The sequence below is a fragment of the Carettochelys insculpta genome, chromosome 10 (genome assembly GCF_033958435.1).
Source record: "Carettochelys insculpta isolate YL-2023 chromosome 10, ASM3395843v1, whole genome shotgun sequence".
Classification (NCBI taxonomy): Eukaryota; Metazoa; Chordata; order Testudines; family Carettochelyidae; genus Carettochelys; species Carettochelys insculpta.
The window spans coordinates 51,328,745-51,353,179 of record NC_134146.1 but is presented as its reverse complement, the minus strand read 5'-3'; the positions used below and the strand labels follow the sequence as shown (position 1 = coordinate 51,353,179).

The following is a 24,435-nucleotide window of genomic DNA, read 5'->3' as shown; positions in this document are numbered from 1 at the left end:
ACAGCCTGGCCTTGTGTGATGCTTTGGCCTGAAAGGCGTGTAACTCACTGGCCAGCTGTGGCCAGGCTGTCATTGACCTGTTAAAACATCCATGATCTAGAACCATGTACTTCAGGACAAAAGTCTTAGCAGCAAGGGAGTTGGTTATCCAGCCCTGGCTAAGACAGCTTTGGAATTGGGATTAAGGCTTAGGAGATCTTTTCAGCATGAGAGGAGATGGGGAGTGTATCAGGGACAGTTTGGCTTCACTTCCCCATGCAGGTTGGATTAAAGAGTTGAAACAAAGAAGTTGTCTTGGTACCTCAGATGCTTCTGGCTATAATAGACTCCGAGAGCACCTGGGCAGGTACTGTCTCTTCTGCCCAGGTGACATGTTGCTTCAAAAGCTAGACTACACCGAAAACTGTTCAGGAGTCCTCTCCCTCCTCTTTGCCTGCCGCATGTGAGCCTATCTGTGGCCGTGAAAATGAGCACTCGCTGTCTACACACTCTTCACTAGCTCTCTCTCTCATTGGGCAGGGGTGGTGCCCATCACAATAATTGAGAGGGTCTCTTCACTTCAGTGGGTGTCCCGCTGATCTGGGAATAGTGTTCATGGGAGAGAAAGGGGCTGAAATCCCTTTCAGGGCCAATCAAACCTCATCCTGCTCTGTGACAGCAGGACCAGGATAGGGCTGGAAGAGTCGAATAAGAATGTGGCCATGTGACTGGGGTCTGGGTTCAGCTCCCAGTACAATCAGTCATGTTCCCAGTGAGCTCAGGGGGCAGCCTTGAGCTGGAAAAATTGGCCAAGGACACTGGTGAGCTGGGTTCCGTGTGCACCTCTGCCAACACTGTCTCTTGGTGGGTCTCACGCTCTCTCTGTACTCACATCTCCTGCCTGTAAGATAGGGCTCAGATGGATAAGTTAGGTCCATCAGTGGCTATGGGCCAGGATGGGTAGATTAGTGCCCCAACCTCAGTTTGTCAGAGGCTGGAAATGGGTGACAGGGGAGGGATCACTTGATGATTGCCTGTTTTGCTCACTCCCTCTGGGGCAGCTGGCATCGGCCACTATCAGCAGACAGGGCACTGGGCTAGACAGGTCTTTGGTCTGACCCAGTCTGGTCATTCTGATGATGTTAGGGAAATTAACAGCGCCTTTGTCACTGCAATGTGTCCACCTGTCTGTTTATCCCAGTGGTGGGCAACCTGTGACCAGCAGACTGCATGCAACCCAGTGGGGCTCCATCTGTGGCTCATGGACCCACTGGCCGCTCCCATCCCCCGTGCATCTCTCACGCACAGGGGCTATGTCTACACGTGCACACTACATCGAAGTAGCTTATTTCGATGTAGCGACATTGAAATAGTCTATTTCGATGAATAACGTCTACACGTCCTCCAGGGCTGGCAACGTCGACGTTCAACTTCGACGTTGGGCAGCACTACATCGAAATAGGCGCTGCGAGGGAACGTCTACGTGCCAAAGTAGCACACATCGAAATAAGGGTGCCAGGAACAGCTGCAGACAGGGTCACAGCGTGGACTCAACAGCAAGCCACTCCCTTAAAGGGCCCCTCCCAGACACAGTTGCACTAAACAACACAAGATCCACAGAGCCGACAACTGGTTGCAGACCCTGTGCATGCAGCATGGATCCCCAGCTGCCGCAGCAGCAACCAGAAGCCCTGGGCTAAGGGCTGCTGCACACGGTGACCACAGAGCCCCGCAGGGGCTGGAAAGAGAGCGTCTATCAACCCCTCAGTTGATGGACGCCATGGCGGACCCCGCTATTTCGATGTTGCGGGACACGGATCGTCTACACGTTCCCTACTTCAACGTTCAACTTCGAAGTAGGGCGCTATTCCCATCACCTCATGGAGTTAGCGACTTCGACGTCTCACCGCCTAACGTTGATTTCAACTTCGAAATAGCGCCCAGCACGTGTAGCCGTGACGGGCGCTATTTCGAAGTTGGCGCCGCTACTTCGAAGTAGCGTGCACGTGTAGACACGGCCAGGGGCAGCAGAGCCCCAGATTTCCTGTGTCTCCTTTCCCCACACCCCCACAGCACCCTGGGAGCATCCAGAGCACTTGTTTTGCTATCCATTCCTGCTGCTTCACCTCCCTCCCAGAGCTGAAACACCAGGAACAGCTGACTTGTGGCATTCCAGCTCTGGGAGGAGCGGGGATAGAGCACAAATTGGATAATTTGTGGGTTCTGAGAGTGCATGAGAGGCGCCTGGGGGAGGCGGATAGCTGAGGGGGGGGGCATGGGGTCAGAGGGGTGAACTCCAGATTCCCACAGGTTTCTGCAGCCCACTGAGGTGAAGCAGGGCCACTCACACAGCCCACCCACTGTTCGTGGTTGTCCATCACTGGTTTACGACGTAAACTGTTCAGGGCTGAGCCCATCTCTTTCTGTTTCTATACAGCACTCGGTACAAAGAGGCCTGGGTCTCAGGCCAGTAGGTCTACACAACAGGAGAAAGTTGACAAGATGCACAACTCCAGCCATATGAACAGTGTAGCTGGCATCGATGTACCATATGTCAAATTTCAGTGATGTCCCACTGCAGAATATTGACGGGAGGAACGCTCCCATGACCCAGTAGAGTACCATGGTCGGGGGGGGGGAGGGGGCGCTATCAGCATTTGGTTTAGTGCGTCCTTACTAGGCCCATTAAATCGAACCTTGGGAGATGGATCTCCGGTAAGTGAAGGCAAACCGTTAGTTTCAGCCTCTGAGGCCGCAGAGCAATGTAAGCAGTGTTGTGCATGCTAAGCTGAGGTTCTAAGAAAGGCTGTTGATGAATCTCTGTATCGGAGCAGCGCCAAGAGGCCCCCGTCTGTTCAGTGGCTCCCTGTGCTTACCACTGAACAGATTAGAAAGTCCCTGACCTGTAGCGATTACAGGATAAAACAATCTGCTCTCCCCTCATTTTTAGGGCTTTTTGCCTGATTACCTTTCCTCAGTGTTCATTTCAGGCTTCAGCAGGCTGGAAGGTAAGGGTCTGTTTCTCGTGATTTCAGAACCTCCATTTTAACTGTCATATAACTCACAACTGCATCTTGTTTTCCCCTCCTGCCGCAGCCTGGTAATCAGCGGCTCTGAGCACAGCGGGGTATTTCCAGCTAGTCCTTCAGAGCAAAAGCTGCTTGCAGCATCACCGCCTATTTCAGACACTTGGTCAGGTAACCAGAATGCTGCAGAGAAAGGGGGTCTGTGCTAGGGTTCTCAGATGGGGCATCGAGAAACAATCTGACACATGCCCAAATGATCAACAAGACAGCTGTGATGGTTGTGTCATTGGATTACCTGTTTCCTGAGAGGCAACTGCTTTTTAAAAAGAACAACACTGAATTCTGTAGGTAAGTGTAGTTAGAATGAGGTTATTAACCAGAACACCAATTTGTAACCTCTTTGAACCCCAGAGAGGGATTAAAATCTGGATTTATATTTGGATCCAGAGTTTATGCTGCACCAAGGGGATGAATCAGTACCTGAAATTCAAACGTAAACCGAGTTTTGGAGGCAGTGGGAAACAGAGTCTGGGTCAAATCCTAAGTCTTAGTTTTGGGCCCATTTTCAGCAGAAAGTGAAACAAGGGATCAGCTATTTTATTGGCTAACTGTCTGGGCTAGTGCCTTTGCCAGCAGATTGCCCACTCCGCCATCAGCTCAGAACTGCTGCCATAGTCACTCTGCTGTCAGCCCTCAAACCCCAGAGTCAGCTCCCCGAGCCTGCTCTCCTGCATTTCTTTTACCTGGGTGTGCATGTTTGCACACGTGTCCGTGCTGCCTGGCATTACTGGCCAGGGAAGCATAGAAATGAACAGGGCAGCTGTAGGAGAGGAGTAAAGACATGCAGCTTTCATGACTGCTTCTGTTAAGTTGGAAGCTACTTGAGTGTCAGGTTTGTAACATGCGAAGCACTGAGAATCCACGACACTCGAGGCCTTGCGGGGTTCGGAACTAGCACTGCATTTTTGCTGTAAGCAGCAGACCCCAAGGTCTGCCGCTGAGGCATTATTTTGCCAGCACTGCTGGAGTGTGACACTTGCTTTGCCCTGCCATTACGTTCTCCGTGTTCTCCTCCGGCTCAGCGATTGGGCCAGCCCTACCGCACTTCCCTTGTGCGACTGCCTCAGCTTCATGGTAGGAGCTGTGGTGCCCTCCCAGGCCCTGCTTCCCAGCAGGGCTGGAGCTGCCATGCATCCTTCTGAGTCCCTCTGCAGTCCCTGGACAGCCCCACTGCATTGCTCACTCACAGAGCGCTGGAGTTTTTTCTTGGTGAGCCGTGTCACAGCCACAGAGCCCTGTAATCATTCCCAGTCGGGTGGCAGTTAGATGAGATTTTAGCTAATCTCTGGGAGATTGCAAGCGTTCCAGACAGATTCCTGGGTTGTTTTTCAGGAGCGAGCAATGATCGATCCGTCTCCCTAATCTAATCTCCCCCAAACATCTGGGTGGCCATTTCAGTCGGCAGTTTTCAAAGGAAATAGAGTTAGCCCAAATCAGATCACAATTTATTTTTTGAATGGCAAATCTACTCTCTCTCCTTTCTTGGCGTTTGCAGCTCCCCTCTGGCAGAGCTTCTCAGACTTGTGGGGCGGGGGGGCGGAGTGTGTTCTGTGGGAGACGGGAGAAGCTTTAGGGAGAAAATATTTCCCACGCATGTTTTAGCCACAGCGACAAAGAAGTAGCAAAGCTGATGCCTTCAGACACATCACGGCCTCAGACAGCGCTGTGCACTGCACTGTAGAGAACACTCTGCATTTTGACAGGGTTCTGTTAAGATTGCCCGTTATCACACAAGGTCGTTTGCTGCCAGGGCTGGTGAGAGACTTTGCTGGGCCCTGGGCAAGGTGGAAGGGGGCCCTGGCTTTGGAAGGGGCGGGGCCAGGGGTTAGCCTCCTCCACCCAGCTTTCAGTGCCACCCGGGCAGCACTGCCCAGGTTTCCATCGCCATGGTAGCAGCAGTGGCAGTCCGGCACCCTGGTCCTTTTAAATGGATGGACTTGGGGCCAGCTGTCCCTTTTCTCTCCCAGCAGCGGTTCTGTTTGCTGCAGTGTCGCGTGCACGTGCACTTGTGAGCCTGGAGCACAGTCCCAGTTTGGCTTTTGTTCCTATTACAAAATAAGAGCTTTTGCCCTCCCTGACTGTTCTCCGCTTCACACCCCAGACAGTCACTTCACACCCTAGACAGTCACCATCACCTGAGTAGAGAGGAGGCGAGCCGCTGACTCAGGAGCGTTTACCTCTTTTGAAGAGGTGCGAGTAGCTGTACCAGAGAGAAGGTGGGCAGGTAGGTTTGAACCTGGAGCCTTTGAAACTGAGGGCTGGTCTGCATTACCGCAGAAGATTGATCTAAGTTGCAGAACTTCAGGTACGTGGATAACGTAGCCGAGGTTGATGTACTTCAGTTTCCTCACCAGGGTGTCTTCCCTGTGGTGTATCGATGAGAAGCACTTTCCCAGCGACTCCCCTGGTGTCCCTCGCTGAGGTGGAGTACCGGAATCAACAGCAGAGCGGTCACTTGAGCACGTCTGTCCTAGATGTGATAAACCAACCCTCGCTAGATCACTATGGAGCTGGCCAGTACTGAAGACATATCCATAGTGTGAGAGCCTCTCGTGCATGAGCTAAAAGTCCCATGATTCGTAGCCAGCGCTGTGGCCGACTCCTGCCACTCTAGCTAGGCAAGGTGCCGCCGCAGCAGGACAGAGCCGCATACCACCAGGCAGAGGCGATGGAGGCGGGGGTGAAATTTTGAATGATATTTCCAAATGCTTGCGGTACACCTGAGCTGCTCACAGAACACCGGGGAGCATAGCTAAGAAGCACTGGTGTCGAGAAGCTTGCCCTAGTGCTGCCGGTGTCCTCCCCGTTGCAGCAAGAGAGCTTTGCCCCCAGGGATGCTAATCTTGCACATTTCACCAGCACTAATTTGACTTTACAAAAAGTCAACCCTCCTCCCCGCAAGCCCCAGCCCCGCCCCTTCGTCTGTGGCTTACTGTATATTCTGAGAACAAGAAGCAAAACAAACCCTGGAAGGGCAGGGTCGTTCAGCCCGTGCAGAACTGGCCTATTAGTATGAAATCCTTTAAATGCATCGGCAGTTATTCCCTTTCTCTGCAGCTCTAGTCAGGCAGAGATAAGTGAAACAACAGCTCCTTGCTTCAGTTAATGTAATTAACTTTGACAGTAAAGCTGGTGGAGGATCTGCTGGTATCTTAATAGCCTTCCCTTGCTTTGTAGCACTCAAGAGTATTAGTAAAATTAGCAGCTAGAAGTAATACACATCATAGGCTGTTCCCAGCGATGAGATGAAATAACCTGCCTGTGTCAGGTTTGTTAGGACATGGCTTGTACAGCAGGGCTAACAGCTTCAACGACTTCTACCCAGCAACCTCAAAGACTGCAACGAATTGGCCCACCAGAAGCTTTAAAACATAACTTAGGTGTGCTTTGCAAACAGTCAAGATTGTGACACCTCAACCCCCAGAGAGATTCCCTCAGACACGACCAAACAAACATTTGGGAGTTTTGGTTTCCAGTCTGTGCAGCCCTGACACTGCAGGCAGCCCAGAACTGGACATTTTCTGCTGCACTGTATCATCTCTGGCTTCAGGTCCAACTGCCCATGCTGGTCTGTTGCACATCAGATTTATTGCCAGACCAGCGATAGTTTATATAAATCCAACCCCAACCCCCCCAAAAAATAAAAGCTTGGGGACACGTACTATAACCTGGTGGGTACTTACAGCTCACAGGGCTCACTTTTAAATGTTGCGTAGAGAACGCGATGACTGCCTTGTAGGAGCAGGGACTCCTCCCTCTAGACTCCAGCTGGAGGAATCCTACCATGAACATTAATGCTGGTGTGACTCCTTGAGACCTCCTCAGTGGCATCAGCACCTGGGTTCACTCTGAGTATGAGCCGTGTAGAAGGCTGAGCATCATTTTTCTGTGGTCAGTGCTTTAGCCCAGCTCTTGCAAGGCACCCAGGTTGAGGGCAGCCCTGGCATGGCAATGTGCCTGAAAGCTGGGTGTTTCCCCTAGCTGCGCGTGTTATGCTAGGAGGTAGCTCGTTGTGTGGGTGCAGTTCCCATCAGATTGGTTATGGGAGCTTTCCCTCCCCCCACGCCACAGCTTCAGACAATAGATCTAACACTGTCTCTTTCTGGTCAGTTTCATTTCTTGGTCAGGAGAGAGCCCAGCACCAAAAGTCATTCCAATTGAAAACATTTTCATTTATCTATTTTTTGGTATTGTCACATTTTCAGACTTTATGCCTTTATCACTTCCTGGCCCACTAGTTACTAAATAAATGCAGTTTGGGGGTTAAACCCCATCTCTCACCATCTCTTGTGCACCCTCGCTTCACGGCTGCCTTTTGCCAGAAGGGAAATGTTGCGTTTGTGAAGAGGTCGCTGTTTCTGATTCTGGCAGACACACACTTACAGTCCTTGTTAGGGTGGGGGATACAGGCCAGGGCTGGACCCCAGAAAAGACAGCCAGAAGAGAAGATGTGTGACAGAGCCATGATGCTGCTGCCCCACGTCTATACAACTGTGGTCTCACTGTAGATTGCTCCTACAGAAGCAACAAGCCCTCTGGCTTCCAATATCTTCCATCCCTGCATACTCAATGGCTCTTCACATGGGATGATCGAGGTTTGGATGTACAGTGGCCCATGTCTGTGCACACTGGGTGTGCGAGCACTTTTCAAGAACATCGATTACAGGCTGTCTTGTAAACCACGTCCCTTTGCTGTCCATTGACCACAGAGCTTTCCATTTCAGGATGATTACATATTACTGCTCTCTCTCTCTCATAGTAAACTACATAGTAACAGAGAGGTAGCCGTGTTACACTGTATTCTAACCAAACAAACCAGCAGTCATGTATCACTTTAAAGACTAGCAATATAATTTATTAAGTGATGAGCTTTTGTGGGGCAGACCCACTTCCTCAGATCTAACCAGATGTCTACAAATCTGAGGAAGTGGGTCTGCCTCATGAAAGCTCACCACTTGATAAATTATTTTGTTAGTCTTTAAAATGCTACTTGACTGCTGGTTTGTTTAATTAACCTGACTGTAATGAAGGAGAAAACTGATTACCTTCCAGTGATGCCTGGTTTAAGTGATAAGTAACTAATTCTTTGCATTGTTCTGTGTTCTGTCTTCTGCAGGATATTTTCACACCAGAGTGCAAATTTAAGGAATCGGTCTTTGAAAACTACTACGTTATCTACTCTTCCACCCTGTACCGGCAGCAGGAGTCTGGCCGAGCCTGGTTCCTGGGGCTCAATAAAGAAGGTCAAATTATGAAGGGGAACAGGGTGAAAAAAACCAAACCCTCGTCACATTTTGTACCCAAACCCATTGAAGGTATGGAACATTCCACTCCCTCTCCCAAGGGGAAGATGTGAACCCCCAGAGTGGAGTGGGGAGAGGTGGACAGTACTATGGCTCAGAAGGGTGGAGGGGGGACTGTACCACACAGCAGGGATAGAGGTGCAGTAGCCTCCGATTTGAAAGGTGCTGTACTATCCGTATTGGAGCCTCCTCTCTGCCTTTGCTGTAAGCTCCGCAGCACGTCCCGACACGTGATCCAGCAGTCTGGGATACTAGCTGTGAAACTGGGTCACAGAAAGTGCATAGGATGGTGGTGGGAGAGCCTTTACCTCTAGGTCATACGGTCAAACACAGCTTTTGTCCGGAATGGCCACAATCTCTGACAGCTCTTTGCAAGCCTTTGTTAAAAGAGTCTGGGGGAAACTCTGTCCAATTCCAAATCACCAAGTGTCCACCTCGCAGAGGGTGACTCCAGTGAGAGAGCCAGGCTATAAAGAACTGTCTGGACCCACCCCGGGGTGAGGCAAGTGAACTTGGGGGGGGCGCGAGCGCCTTGAGGCACCCATTCTGGGTCCCCATGGTTATGCACCTTAGTGCCTTTCACAGACACAACTTCACCACTGCGACCAGACCAAAGCTTTCCTCCTGCTGGATGACAGAGTGCGTGAGTGTTCTTCTCCCCAAGAGAGATGCCTCAGGGAGGAGGGGGCTTAAATCTGCCTTTTCAGGCTGCGTCTACGCTGCAAGGTTTCGCTAACGTCGAAATAAGTGATTTCTGAAAAGAGCCTTCACGCTGCAAGAGCATTTCGAAATGGAGGGTTCACCCTAGAGAGCCCAAATTCGAAATAAGAGCAATGACGAGATGCCTTCCTGGATGGAGGCCAATTAAGTCATAATTACCTCTGCTTAATACACACTGAGTCCGTTTCAAAACTGAAAGGGTGGGGTCAGTGAAAGTTGTTGGTTTTGGTGGAGTTACTATTTTGAGTTACAGAATAACGAGCTTTGCAGTGTGGACGCAAGCTTGGTTGGTTGGTTTGCAGAAAAAGGTGCGTTTTTACACACACACACACAGTGTAGACAAGCTCTTAGAGTTAGAAATATTTACCAAGTGGGACGTTTCAGTGGGCTAGCACTGCACTCTCCCATCATCTCCATTTCCTCCACTCTCCCTGGCTTGCCTGCCCACCCAGAGTTACACCTGCCTACCTAAAAGTGGGGGCTTGAACTGGATTCATTGGGCCAGTGCAAAAGAGCATGTAGATGCTCGTGTTTTGATTTATACTGAGTACACTTCCTTCAGCTTAGCTGAAGTCCACTGGCAGTGGGTTATGGTTTCGTCACAAAAAGCTGATGTCAGTGTCCACACAGGGTTTGCTTTGATAGCTGATGCAAGCTTACATGTAGAGAACCCCTGACAAATGCTCATTGTTTTTACCCTGATTTAGTTAGGTCACTCCCAGTGTGTGGACATGTACGTTGGCTTAAACTTGCCTTAGAGCAGTTTCGCTTGTGTTGGTAAATTTGCATGCACAAGCAGAACTGAGAGAAGCAGCTTTGCCCTTCTATCAGACTGCATACACCACTGCACCAATGTGGCTACAGTGGTAGTGCAGCCTGCATGCAGACAACCTGAAGACCTGCTCTGGTGTTTGCCTACGATGGATGATTTTAATTAGGAAGAGATCTTGTTCTTGCTAATGAAAGCAGCAGAACAAAGCCCGGGCTGTGACTCCAGAGCTGCCAAGGCTCAGAGCAGTGGCTGAAATGACTTTGGACCTGAGGCTTTCCTGTTCTGCTCCCAGAATGCATTGTCCTTTGTTGTAAGGAGAAAGTTGCCCTCTCTCTCAAGTTGAGATGAATGGCAACTGTGACCAGATGAGAACAGCAAGAAATCCCTTCAGGCAGGTGGCGAAGACAGACGAATTCCAGATCATGTGTGAACTCCCCTGTTGCAAACCCCTTCCCCATAGCTATATCCTCAAAGTCATGAGTAGCAGAAGACCTTGCAAAGTCTATGTCTCAGCCTTGGCACTTGGCAGGCTCCTGCCAGTGGCTCATACCATCATAGAACACTAGAACTGGCAGGGACCTCAGGAGGTCATCAAGTCCAGTTCGCTGCCCTTACAGCAGGACAAAACGCCATCTAGCCCACCCCTGACAGTGTTTGTCTGACCTGCTCTTAAATATCTCCACTGATAGAGATCCCACAACCTCCCTAAGCAATTTATTCCAGTGTTTAACCACCCTGACAGTGAGGAAGTTTTTTCCCAATGTGCAACCTAAACCTCCCTTGCTACAATTTAACCCCATTGCTTCTGGTCCCATCATCATAGGTCAAGGAGAACAATTTTGCTCCTTCCTCCTTGTTAACAACCTTTTAGGTACTTGAAGCTGTTATCTTGTCAGTCTTCTCTGTTCCAGACTAAACAAACCCAATTCTTTCAGTTTTCCCATGTAGATCATATTTTCTAATTTTCTAATATAATCGTTCTTCTGTGGACTTTTTTTGCATTTCTCCCCATCTTTCCTGAAATGTGCTGCCCAGAACTGGACACAGTACTCCACTTGAGGCTAATCAGCATAAAGTAGAGTGGAAGAATTATTTATTGTGTCTTGCTTACAACACTCTTGTTAATCCAGAATGATGTTTCCTTTTTTTTTTTGAACAATATCACAGTTGACTCTTATTTAACTTAGTGTCCACTATGACCCCCAAGATCCCTTTCTGAATTACTCCTTGCTAGACAGTTGCTTCCCATTCTGTATGTGTGTAACGGCCTCTTCCTAAGTGGAGTACTTTGTATTTGTCCTTGAATTTGAATTTCGTCCTATTTACATCAGACCATTTCTCCAGTTTATCCAGATCATTTTGAATTATAACCCTGTCCTCCAAAGCACTTGCAACTCCTCCTCCACCAAACGTTATAAGTTTACTGTCTGTACTGTTATCTAAATCATTGATGAAGATATTGAATAGAACTAGTCCCAAAACTGATCCCTGCGGAACCCCACTTGTTAAGCCCTTGCAGCATGACTATAAACCTTTCATAACTACTCTCTGAGAACAGTTATCCAACCACCTATGCATCCAACTTATAGTAGTTCCATCTGGATTCTGTTTCCCTAGTTTATTTATAAGAAGGTTGTCTGAAACTGTATCAAATGCTTTACTAAAGTCTAGGTCTACCACATCCACTGCTTCCCCCGTTATCCATAGGGTTGTGAACCTATGAAAGAAAACTGTCAGGTTAGTTTGGCATGATTTGTTCTTTACAAATCAATGCTGACTGTTATTTATAAACTTAATTATCTTTTAGATAGTTGCAAATGGATTCCTTAATTATTTGCTCCGTTGTCTGTCCGGGTACAGATGTTAAGCTGACTGGTCTGTAGTTTCCTGGGTTGTCCTTATTCCCTTTTTATAGATATATTTGCCCTTTTCCAGTATTCCTGAATCTCTCCCAACTTTCCTGACTTTTCCAAGATGATAGCTAATGGCTCAGATACCTCTTCAATCGGATTCTTGAGTATTCTAGGATGCTTTGCATCAGGCCCTGGTCACTTGAAGACGTCTAATTTTTCTAAAAAATGTTTAACTTATTCTTTTCCTATTTTAATTTCTGAACCTACCTCATGTTCTCCAGCATTTACTCTAGTAGGCATCCAACCACCGCCAACATTCTTGGTGAAAACTGAAACAAATAATTCATTAATCACCTCAGCCATTTCCACATTTTTCTGTTACTGTTTTTCCCTCTTCATTGTGTACTGGTTCTACCCTGTCCTTGGTCTTGCTGTTACGCCTAATGTATTTGTGGAATGTTTTCTTGTCACCCTTTGTGTCTCTATCTAGTTTGACCTTGTTTTGTGCCTTTGCCTTTCTAATTTGCCCTGCATACTTTTGTTATTTGTTTATATTAGTCCTTTATGATTTGACCTAGTTTCACTTTTTTATAGGAGTCTTTATTGAGGTTTAGCTCATTCAGGATCTCTTGGTTAAGGCAGGGTGGTCTCTTGCCCTCCTGCCTACATATTCTTCACAGTGGAATAGTTTGTTCTTGCACCCTTAATAATGTCTCTCTGAAAAACTGCCAGCTGTCGTCACTTGTCTTTCCTCTTAACCTTGCTACCAGCAGCCGGCATTGGCTGACATCTGCCTCCTTCAAACCCCTTGTATTTATTTTGCTGTTCTCCCTCATCCCATTCCTTAGAATCGTGAACTCTAGGTGCCATTTCATGATCAATTTCACCCAAGCTCCCTGAGTGTACAGAAAACATGCGACTTGCCTGTTTATCTCACCTGGCCTCCTCTGACCAGTCCCCCACCTCTTTCTTGTCTGTCTCCTCCTCGTTCCTGGGTCCTAGCTCAGCTGGGGTGGGGCACGTGTGGGAGCGGAGTGATTTCACTGACAGGACATGGGTTTATTCTGATGGTCGATATTTCGGTGCTTCCTGGCTGGGGGAGGCCACTGACTCCAGCAGTTCTTGTTACGTGAGGAGTTCTGTGTGGTGCTAAGTATTTAGCTGTGACACTGCTCCCTCAGAGCCATGCGGCCAGGAGGCAGAGAGGCCCACCTCAGGGCACCATTCCTATTAGAGTGGGTGTCACCACTGGGATTTCTAACCACCCAGCACAGTCCTGGAGTTCCTTTCCCTGGCCAGCAGCCGCTCACCCACGCTAGCATCCGTCACCACTGTCATCCAAAGTGAGCTGCGGCAAGCCCAGAGCCCTCACCCCTTCCCTCCCCCAGGCCGCTCTGCTGCCAGCAGCTGCAGCCCAGAGCTGGCTGCCGCCCAAGCAGGCCAGGCGAAGCACTGCAGTGTCGGGGGCCACAGCTCAACGAGGGCTCCCTTCCCAAGCCGGGGGCGGGCAGCAGACGTCTGCCACGAAGTCAGCTCCGTTGTGCCTGATTCAGCTCTGCCCCGTCTGCCAGGCTCTGTGGGCTGGGCGAAGGAGGAGCCCAAGCCACCATGACAGCACTGCATGGCCACCACTGCAGCAGCCCCACCCACACCCACGAACATCAGGGACGAGCAGCAAGTCCATGGTGGGGCCTTCAGGGCCAGGCTGTAGAAGATCTGGAGAGGCCCTCGAGGGCTGGCAGGTGGGAAGCGGTGACTGCCCAGCCCCGTCCTCCCCAAGGGCCGCGTGGGTCACTCTTAGCCTCTTGTCCACATGTTTGTACTTCCGCCAGCAGTGGAGCTCCCTGCTCCTTTGGGTACAACTCCGTGAGGGTGGCCAGTGCCCGAGCACCCCTTGGCGACCAGGGCTACCACTGCAAGGCCCAGCTCCTCTTCTCCTCCTTCCCGGCTCCTCAAAGAGACGACGTGACAGCCGCCCCGAGCGCTTGTGTCCTGATAGATGGCTTAGCCTTGAAGGCGCTGTCAGTCCTCTCAGCGTTTTTGCTGAAACAGACTAACGCGGCCGCCTCTCTGAGAAACACCTGTCAGTATCCATCGCCTTGTGGCCCAAGCCTGCCCTCTGCTCTCCCAAGGGAGTCTCTCCGTCCTCTGCCACTTGTTAGGGGTCTGGCCCTGACGGTGGGAAAACTTCGCCACTTATACCACCCCGGCCCTGGGTGCAGCTATTTCCGGCTTCCCTCTCTCAAAGACCCCTGTGTCCCCTTTCCCAGGACTAGGCCCTGGAACCAGCTTGCAGCCCATGAGGAAGGCTGTCTCTTCCTTCACTCCAGCCAGCAGAGAGGCCCCAGGCCTGCGATTGCAGCTCACATTGCAGTAGCATCGTGACTTCAGCAGACCTCCTCCCTAGCGCTGCATGGCCTGCTCCCCTGGCTCTCAGGCTGGGATGCAAGGGTCATCATACAGAGGCCCCTGGATCTGCCCCAGCTCCTTACTCATAGTGTTACTACCCAAGTTCTGCAACATCAGAGCCCTCTGTCACCATGGTGGAGTGCAAACGGGGAAGTTCACTCCCAAGCACTGTCCACCCCAGCAAGAGATCGTGTGTTCTGCAATCCAGTGAGCACAGATTGTTGCCTTTGCCTGTAGCAGGTTCAGAGTGACAATGGGGCGGGGGGCATGAATCATAGTTCTTGTTGCACAGCTTATCAGTACCTGGCCCAGGCTGGGAAAAGGAGTGATCCATAAGTCAGTGATCAGTCGTGGTGCCAGGCAGCAGATGCATGTTGCACACACACCAAGCAGAAGGAATAGTAGCAGAGAGGAAGCCGTGCTAGTCTATACACTATCAAAACAAAAAGCAGTCAAGTAGCACTTTAAAGACTAGCAAAATAGTTTATTAGGTGAGCTTTCGTGGGACAGACCCACTATGGTCTGAAGAAGTGGGTCTGTCCCATGAAAGTTCACCTAATAAACTATTTTGCTAGTCTTTAAAGTGCTACTTGACTGCTTTTTGTTTTGACCAAGCAGAAGGGTCATTTAAAAACCTGTTGGTTAGCCTTTGCTAAGCACTCTTCACGTTCTCGGACTAGCTGGAGTCCCACAAGCGTGGGGATTAACACACTGTCTCTCCCAGGCTTGTGCTGCCTCCGCCAAAACCCTTGCGCTAGAGCCTGCAGGAAGAGAGGGATTGCTCGTAACATGCATTTCCTTGTCAGTTGTAAAGAAAATGCCGCATCTGCCGCCTGGCCATGCTGCGATTCCAGTTGGCGACACCCTGCGTGTTTTGCTGCCAGGTAGAGGCTAGCTCAACCGCCTCCAGAACACATCAGCTAGGGCTTCCTTCCGGCCTTTGTTAGTCTGACAATGCATTAATTAAAGGCAGAAAACCCAGGCACATCATTACCCGCCTGCCTTCCCACATCTGCTGTGAAGACAATTAAATCTCTTCAGTGGAGCACTGACTAATTCAAGTGACTCTTCTCCCACATCTTGGGTGTGACACTGCCAGGCAAGGTTCTGCATGTGGAGCGGTGCCGTTCCTCGACTGATGCTGGGGCGGGAGCGGAATCAGCAGGCCATGCTGTGTGCCCACCCCCCGCCCCACTGTGCCGCACTCACTGGAGTAGGGTTGTGGAGTTTGTTGCCTCTGCACGGTGCTGAGTGCTGCACTCAGGATCAGGCCACCAAATGGCATGTGTTGCTCAGATGCAAACAGCCCCTGGCATGCAATGGAAGGGGGATGTGGGATTACATGGCAGTTCCTAGGGCGTGGCACAGGGGAATAGGGATGGTGGGGGGGACCTGTGCCATCAGTCACTGTAGAGTTAAGTTACTTCTGCCATTTTTCCTCGCTCTCTTTCTCTCTTTCTGCTTCATTATCCACCCTCCAGGCATGAGGTCAACACCACAGGGTAAACCGTGAGCACGTTCATGCAGGGGAGCCATTATTGCACTCTCTCTCTCTTTGCTCATTAACTCCCTCCCCATCTTTGGCTGCAGCTGACATGGTGTGTCCGCGGCGGGGTGGCTCCAAACAGCCAAGCTCACGCCTGTGCACGGCAGAGAGACACGGCTGGGCCTGGGCTGTGCTCGCTGCATAGGGGGTCACCACGGGCTGATTTACAGCGGTGCAAGAACGGGGAGCTGACTGCTCCTGCCGTTATCCCCATTGATCTGAGATCTAGGGAACCAACTTCTGGGCTCCCAGCAAGTCTGCTGTGTGCCCCGTGTGCAGGCGTCGCTGCTTGTCCAGAGCTGCTGGGAGGTGCATTATCTCGGCTCGGTCGTGTGTTCTTTACGTGCTCGGGGATTTTTGTTGCTCCCCTCTCCCTGGAGGCGCTGCATCCCCACAGCTTCGGATGCATCGCTGCCACGTTAGCACGAGGCGGTAGGCTGCGTGGCAGGGGGTAGACACAAGAGGCTGGTTCTACAGCTGCTCATGGGCCTGCTGCCCCAGAAAGGCCCCATCAACAGTGCAAATCTTTCTGTCCTCCCCATCACTTCCCCTGTCTGCTCCTCTCCAAATCCATCAGTCCCCCTCTGCTTCCACTGGTGAGTCTCCTTGCTACTACGTCCCCCCAACTCGCCCCAGTCTGACCCCAGCATTCCTCTTCTCCACCCTCGGATTCCTTCCTCTGCCCCCTTCTCCCCAGTACCTCTTCCCCCTTGAGCTGTGGTGGCCCCATAAGCTCTCTTCCTTCCTCTTCCCCATGTGTAGGGAGTTAGCATCACTCCAGCTCCTCAGCCTGCTGGAGGGAAGTCCCCTCTTCTCAGCCACCTCTCCCACCTCTGCTGCAGAACTGGCTGTCTGCAACCGGACACGTGGTGAGCACCTTGGTCGGGGGAGGAAGACTGAGGGCTGCAGGAGACAACACTTAGCCCAGGGTGGTTGTAGAAGCTCCATCACTGGAGATATTTAAGACCAGGTTGGATAAATATCTACCCGGGATGGTGCTTGGTCCTGCCATGAGGGAAGGGACTGGACTTGATGACCTCTCCAGGTCCCTTCCAGTTCTAATGTTCTATGATTCTACCTTTGGCCAGTGCTCCCTTCCCATATCACCAGCTCCTCAGCTTGCCGGCCTGCTCCCCTTGACAGGCTGAATGCTGGAGAGGCAGAAACGGCGCTGAAGGATCCCTCCACATTTATCTCCTGGCCATGCCAGAGAGGAGGTTCGTGGCACGTTTCAGTTAAAGCACTAAGATGTCTGTGTCGATTAGAACCCTCTGTTTGTCTGATTGAAACTCGGTCTGTAGCTATGAAGGGCTCTGGCCTAGCTTGCCTCGCTGGCAGTGCCTTGCAGCAGTTTGGGCAAGCGCAACCCTCGGGCATGGACAGCTGGTTCCTGAGCAGGCTCATAGTCAGCGCTCTGCTCCAGAGAGCACCTGGCTCACTGCAGTGTTGTCTGAGCGGCTGATAAGCCAGGGCTTTTACATGGTCAGTAGGGCCAGCTCCAGCCAGTCAAGCTGGCATCAGGTGGGTGTGGGGTGTGGCCGACCCTTAACATGGCCACGTTCAGGAAGCGGGCCATCAGGAGAGCGATCTCTGAGCGACCCCTGGGCCAGCGTGCTGCAAGGGGGAGAGCACAACCAAAGAAAACCCAGGCCGCAAGCGGGGCGTGTGATTTGTAGCAAGCGAAGCCCAGTATGCCTGGACAACCTGTTTACCAATCTAGCTGTGCAAGACAGGCTCTACGCTGGGTGCCTACTGCATGGCCACAGGGCAGGGTGTCCTGCCCTGCCTCAGACTGTGCCTGGAACCAGCTCGGGATTACAGCAGGGCTTTCAAAGTGCAGCCACCCCCACAGCTGTTCCCTCCTGCCTTGCTGGGGAGGTTTACAACCAGAGTACCTGGACCCATCCGGAATACCCGGCTGATGGGCAGAGAGCTGAACAGGGCTGGCCACAGGGAACAGGCGGCCACTGTCAAGGCGGGTAGTAGCATTCTAGGTTTATTTAACCTTTGAGCACCTGACAGCCACTGCCACGATGGTGATGCTGTCGTTGCACTAATCTCAATCCGTGTTAGTCGCACCTTAGTGCGCTCACTGCAGGGCACCATGCCCTATGTTACACTAGTAGTGCCTTGCACCACGGGCCCAGGTGTGCATCCTTCCTAACTCCGAGCCAGGTGCGTAAGTCGATCCAATCTGTGGTACGACTCTGGTGTAGGAACACGCATGTGGCATTTCATGTGGAGCTCTGCGTGGAGCTATTGTGTGACTGGATGCTGTCGGTGTTGTCTGATTGTTGGAGGTACAATTGCACTCTGCTATTCTGTCCTCTCCCTCGATGTTCTTCTGGCTCACTGGGTGCTACCGCTTTGTCTCTCCCCTGAGCAGTGTCCGGGAGGATGGGTTTGCTGTGCTTGTTGCCAGCGTTCGCACTGTTCAGTGGACGGCCCTGACTCTTCTTTGTTGCTTTGGATTGTGTGCATGCTAATGTCTGAAGCCCCTGTTGATTTACCGTCATGCCTTGGATTTGCAATCTGTTACTAGGCCTGTGTTTGTTTAGCCGAGAGGCTGCGTTGAGAGGCAGTGTGCAGATGAATAGTTGAAGAACAAAAGGAAAAAGCAATCCAAAATGCCTGCAGGCTTGTCTTCCCTGCAGGGTTAACTGGGGTGCCCGGCCCCCGGGCTTGGGAGCCCAGGATGACCTATCCTGGACGTGGGCAATCACACTGGGTGTCTCCCTGGGTGGCACTTGCCATGTGGGTTGCCAGGCCAGCTGGAGGCACATCCCAGGCTTCAGACTTGCTCGGTGATTCTTTCCCAGGGATCGTGGGAGAACTTGTCCTTCTGGCCCATTCAGGGAATGGTGGGAAGGCATTGGAGGACTGTCAGCTCTTGAGTTGTTTAACCTGAGTCCACAGTGGAAAGGGGGTGCGATACCAGCCCGAGAGAGGGCAGCGCACAGGCTCTAACGTGGGCCAGCTCGCCCAGGCTGAAAGTGCACAACAGCCGAGCGAGAGGGTTCTCTGTGTGAGCAGAGTGAGCTGCACCATATGGGTTAACTCCGCAGTGAAGCCACCATTAGTGAAGCAGGAGCCTAAGGCAGGTTTTCAGAAGCGACATAGGTGCTCAGAAGCGCAGTCCCATTGGCTTTCATTGAGATGTACTGAGGCACCTAACGCCTTTGAAAATGTTATTCTGGGCCCTCACGTGAAAATCACATGGCTGAGTTTAGTGGGGCCTCCCGCCAGCCCTGTAACCACCACGTCTGCACCACAGACTCGGTCACCCGCCTGATCTGCAGTGGAGGGTTCTGCTGAAAGAACAGTGGCTGTCCCATGAAGAAAGCCCCCATGTGGAAGTCGTCTGCTTTTATAACCCAGAGGAGTTCCTAACCTTTTTCTTTCCACCCCCGGTGCAGATGGGATCTCCACAAGGGAGCCTCTGGCAGTGTGGTTCTAGTACTGTGGCTCTTACCCCATCTCTCTCCCAGCTTCCGGGGTTGGAGGAGGGAATGTAAAGCTGGGCGTTTTGCCTACTATCCCTGCTGTGTAACTTAGAGCAGCCTTCAGCCTGCTCTCCAATACATCAAGGGACCAGATCGGCACACAACCAGCCCAGGAGTGGGCGTGTGTTCACATTTGCCCAAGCAAATATGCGCACTGCACTGTGCTCTTCTTGGTGTAGCTGAGGGTCTGGGACTCTGTCAGATGTTGCTCTTGTTTTCGCAGCCCTCCCTCCAATAACAAAGAAAAAGAATTGATTTGGAAGGAAATCTGCTCCTCCTACCTGGGGCTGGGTAGAGGTCTCCCAGGAGGCATCGGACACTCCTTGAGACATCTTAGAATAATCACTGGCCAGTGCTAAGCCTGGCCCTCCTGCTAGTTTGCAGACTATCTTTAACACAGATGCAACGATTGGGCTCCTGAGAAGAGCCAAGGGAGTTCTGTGCCCCGATTGCTGTTGTGAGTCCTTTAGCTCCAGCAGGTGAGTGAAGGCCCTGTGGGTGACACGCAGTGTTCTCACCATGGCATGCATGGATGGAATTGGTTTTGCACGCTGACTTGGCGTGAAGCAGGGCAGAGACGAGCGTGAGCAGAAAGGCCTAGCTGGTCACCCACTGACCAGGAGACCTGTCCCCCATCTCTAGGCAGGCATTTTCATCAACAGATATTTAACCATGGTTGTTCCCTTGTACAAGCAAGGTGCCCATAGCACTGAGGGACACTCTTGTGTGGGTGTGTGGTGCACAAGAGAGCGCTAGTTGTGTCTCCTGTTTGCACTAGGGATAGCCAGCTTTGCCCGGTAGCTAAGCTGAATCATGCTCTCAGCATAAAATGTGTCCCTCAGCCCGTCTGAGCCAGTGGGATGCCAGCTCTGGAGCGTGCAGCAGTGGAAGGGCAGGAGAACATGGGAGAGGCTAATCTGGCCATCCTTGCCCAGCACGCCTTCCAGCCCTGCTCCATTCCACAGCCCCGCGACTGCCGGAGCCATGGCACTAGCCCACAAGTCAAACGCTGATGCCTCCCGACCTTGCATGAGTGGGTGCTCAGCACCACAGGAGCCCAGTGGGATCACCCTGAGCAGAGGCGAACCAGAGGCGAGGCGAAGCAGGAGCAGCGCAGGCAGGGGCTCTTTAGCAGCAAGGATGATCTGTGCCGAGACTGTGTCACGCCCACAGAGCGGGAGGCTGGGAGGGCAGAATTCCTGGATTTTATTCCTAGTTCTGCTGTCGATTCAGCCTGCACACTTGGGTCAGGTCCTTACCCGCTTTGCTTTGCTTTTCTCGCCTGGAAGAGGCTTTCGAGATAATGTTACTGTGCCGCGCCTCCCTCGAAGGCGAGTGTGGAGCCGTCGCTACTGTGTGGGTGTTTAATGTGCATTGGGGGCCTTGGGTGGAAGGCCCCGTGTGGTCCAAATAAGATTTGTCGTGGTTTATGTTTGCGATGCAGCAGCAGTTTTGTGACTGCTGACTGGGCTGCACTTTATCTCTGCCCCCCCCCGGAAATGTTTATCGCTCTCAGAGTAATAGTGCCCTTTCAGTCAAGCCCAACGTGGCAGGAATTGTGCCCGAACCAGGCAAAGGCCAGAATTCAGCTGTCTTTGTTCATTAACTCAGCTGCTTCGGAATGGGATCGTTTTGGTTCTTGTTGTAGTTATGGTCTTCATCATGAACCACAGCTGAACGGTGGCAGGCTCGCTGCTCCCCTGCTTTGTACTGTCTGCAGTGAGTCGTACACAGCAATGCGCTAGCACCTCGGGACAGCCACCCTGCATGTCCCCTTTGCGCAGAAGAGGTGTAAGCCTGGCCGGATGAGGTCCCCAGAAAGGGGTGGGGGGAGATTTGCAAGGCCACCCTGTCTCTAGCGGTCATTGCCAGCATATGACACCTAGAAACACCATGATTTGAATGAGTGTTGGAGTAATATGGGGAGGGATACCTCAGTGGTTTGAGCACTGGCCTGCTAAACCCAGGGTTGTGAGCTCAATCCCTGAGGGGGCCATTTAGGGATCTGGGGCAAGTAGATTCATACACACACATACACACACAGGTATATATCTATGTATATGTCAGGGAGGGTGCTTGGCCCTGCCAAGAGGGCAGGGGACTGGACTCGGTGACCTCCCAAGGTCCCTTCCAGCTCTTTGAGGTGTATCTCCATATAAAAATGCTATCTTTGCAGTTAGCAAGGGGCTAGCTCCTGAGACCATTCACTCCTGCCCTTCTCAGGGTTAGAGCTTGGCACAGCCAGAAGGCACATCGCACCAGGCAGAGTTCTGAGCTAGTGCTGTGCCTGAGAGAGGGACAGGTGGTCTCTCCAGCTGCCCTGCAGGAGGAGAAATAGGGTTATTTTCCCCTTCCTACCAGGGCAGCCTGAGTGCTGTGGGGTGGGAAGCAGCAGCACTGAGACCACTGACAAGTCTCTGCTCTACAGCCTTGGCAGAGGGCCGGCTGGCTTTTAACACATGCGATAGAGCCCAGGGCTTTAGTGCCTAAGGTCACAGGTTCAGTCCCTCCTGCCCATGACTGGGGCCTTACACCCAGCTCCCAGGGAAACAGAAGTGTTTCTCCCAGAACTGTAAGACAGGGACCTCCTCCCTGGCCAAAGAAGGGAGGGAATCAATATTCTTTCCTACTTTGTTTCCCCGGCACCTAAGGGCAAGGCCTGTTCTGGTCTGCAGTGAGTTAAATGGCAGAGCCACTGAGTGAGATGCTCTGTTCATGGCAAGAAGGGACAAAGTGGGTTTTAGCTGAAACCGCAGAATCCGGCTGGAGGTTGAGCTCCCCACAAGGTAGGCTCGGATGCCAGACTTTGCTTGTGTGGAGAATCTCTCTGGGTTTTATCCGAGCTTACGGCTTGGGGAAGGGGCTAACCCCTTGCTCTGCTACTAGCTGATATCGGCTTTGTGAGCAGCGCTGGGAATCGGGGTGTACGTTTAATATGTGCATATATTTGTAGGTCGGAAACAGTGTAAGAGGTTAGAGCAGTGATGAGGAACCAAGGCTAGTGAATGGGCTGCCTGAGTGGCCCTCCTTCAGCGCAGTGGGCCACAAGACTGTCGTAACCAAGACGACCTCCTGGGATAGGGCAGTTTTGCTAATGGAGCTGGTGTACAGGGGGGTCCTCGTTATAAGTCCAGGTTACATTCCTAAGTAATGCAGCTTATTGTGAAACAACTTATAAAGGAGAATTTATGTCCATAAGAAATCATGTAATTAGCTTGAGATACATTCCCAACGCTTACAGTTCACAGACACGTGGTCCATATGATGTACACATAACCCACACAAATAATAAATAGGAAAAGAATAACAGTAAATAAACAGAGTAAATAATAAGATAGATAGGTAAATAGAAAAAGATAAGCCAGCTCCCCGCCAGCTCCCTGTCAGTCCCCACCACTCCCCACTGGCTCCTGGCCTGCTCCCCATGGCTTCCTGCAGCTCCTGCCAGCTCCCCACTGCTCCCCTGGCTACCTGCCAGCTCCCTGCTGGTCCTCCAGGACTTCAGGGCTCACTTCCAGGCCCCTGCACTACAGCGCCTGCCGCCCAGCCACCACAAAGCTCCGCTATGCTCCTGGCTTTTGGTCCTTCAGCCCCTAAAGGATGTAAGTAAGGATCAGTGCGACTTGTGAGTCTGCTTTCCTGAATTACTCACCGGCATATATGCAAAACGACCTATAGCCTAGCGACGTATAACGAGGACCCCCGTCCCCAGCATTCGCGGGGCGTGCCACTTGAATCGTAGCAGCACTTGGATTGGACGCAGAGGGGGCACATGGCTCTGACAGTCCACACTGTGTGCGATCAGTACTCACTTCGTTGCAGGTGTCCTTGTTTTACCTGCATGTCATTTAAGTAGCATTGGCAGGAAAAAAAACAAACAGCCAGAAGCCAGCAGAATCTGGCAGCCCAGACGTTGCACAATGGCTCCAGAGCCACACATAGGACCACGAGGGGCCTCAGGCTCCCCACACTGGTCAAGTGAGCCCTATCTGTGAGAGACCAGAAATCCTTCACGCCAATCTGTGCCTCTGGGAGGGCATAGGCTTAAAAGGGACAGACAGAACAGGCAGAGAATCCTGAATGACAAAGGACTGTATTCCTAGGGTACTCAAACTGTTCTGCATATGTGGGACGAGGGGTGGGGAGGAGGTGGCTAGGCTCGGGGGAAGAGTTGCTCTGCGCGTTAGCCAATGAACACTTGTCTCTGGGCCCACGTGGAGGTTAATTGTCACTCTTTCTGTTTGCAGTGTGCATGTACAGAGAGCCGTCGCTGCATGAAATTGGAGAAAAACAAGGCCGCTCCAGAAAAAGTTCAGGGACACCCACCATGAATGGAGGCAAAGTTGTTAACCAGGACTCAACATAGCTGACAAACAGCCCCCTCCCTCACTTCCAATTCCTTCCTTCCCGCTCACCTGCCCACCCCTCCTGGCAAAACCACACCGAGGCAACCAACTGAGCAAGGCAGGACCTACCGGTAGCGGCTAGGACTCTGAACTCAGCAATCTTTCTTTGCGTAGGACGAGGAAATCGACTCCCAGCTCTTGCCTGTTACATTGTTTTAAAAAAAACAAAACGCAAACGAAGAAAAAATGTTTTAAATCAGGACTCCATTAACATTTGAAAAGCAAACTGTTTGCTCTGTGATCAAGAGGAAAGAAATCTCTGCATAGTAATAATAAATCATTATTAATTAATATATATATAAATATATATAAAATAATAAAGATGTTACCTTTAAAAATAAAAAAAAGCTTTTGGAGAATTGAACTTAGCTCATGATGTGCTAAAAACAAGCCAGGCTGTAAAAACTGACTTCTCTGGGCTTTTGTGTTATTCTTTGCTCTTACACACAAACCCACATCTTTCCAGTCTTTTCCGCAAGGAGGGGGACAGAGTTTCCACAACACAGAAAAGGTAGGGACAGGCTATCATTTGGTTTTCTTTAAAATACGGCCTAGCCAAATCAGAGTTCTGACCGTCACCAGCAATGAACTAGTAATGGTGCCCCTGGCTTTGCCAACCCCAGTGACACAGCGTGTTGTTATTCGTTGTTGCCACCGGTATCTAAGCATTTGTGCAGATGGAGATAGAGCTTTCTGCCTTCCACCACCACACAGACACTGCCTGAGGAGTTACAGAAGTAGGTTTTCAGGTCCCACGAGGGGAAAGGAGGGGTGGTGGTGAGGTGTGCGGGGGGAGGGGTTAATTATGTGAGGGAAATTTAAAGTGACTGAAATACCTGATGGTAAGTGGAAAGGAGG

General features: G+C 51.4%; 1 protein-coding gene across 4 annotated transcripts in view; it reads left to right on the top strand.

The window, feature by feature from the left end:
• FGF12 (fibroblast growth factor 12) overlaps positions 1-23,962 on the top strand; it is a 286,688-nt gene extending 262,726 nt beyond the window's left edge. For all 4 annotated transcript variants that reach the window (XM_075003963.1, XM_075003961.1, XM_075003962.1 and 1 more), the window contains 2 exons: positions 8,182-8,380; positions 23,419-23,962. In XM_075003963.1, the coding sequence (XP_074860064.1) occupies positions 8,182-8,380; positions 23,419-23,537 (318 nt within the window). In that variant the 3' untranslated portion in view covers positions 23,538-23,962. The remainder of the gene's footprint in view (positions 1-8,181; positions 8,381-23,418) is intronic.
• The last annotated feature ends 473 nt before the right edge of the window (positions 23,963-24,435 follow it).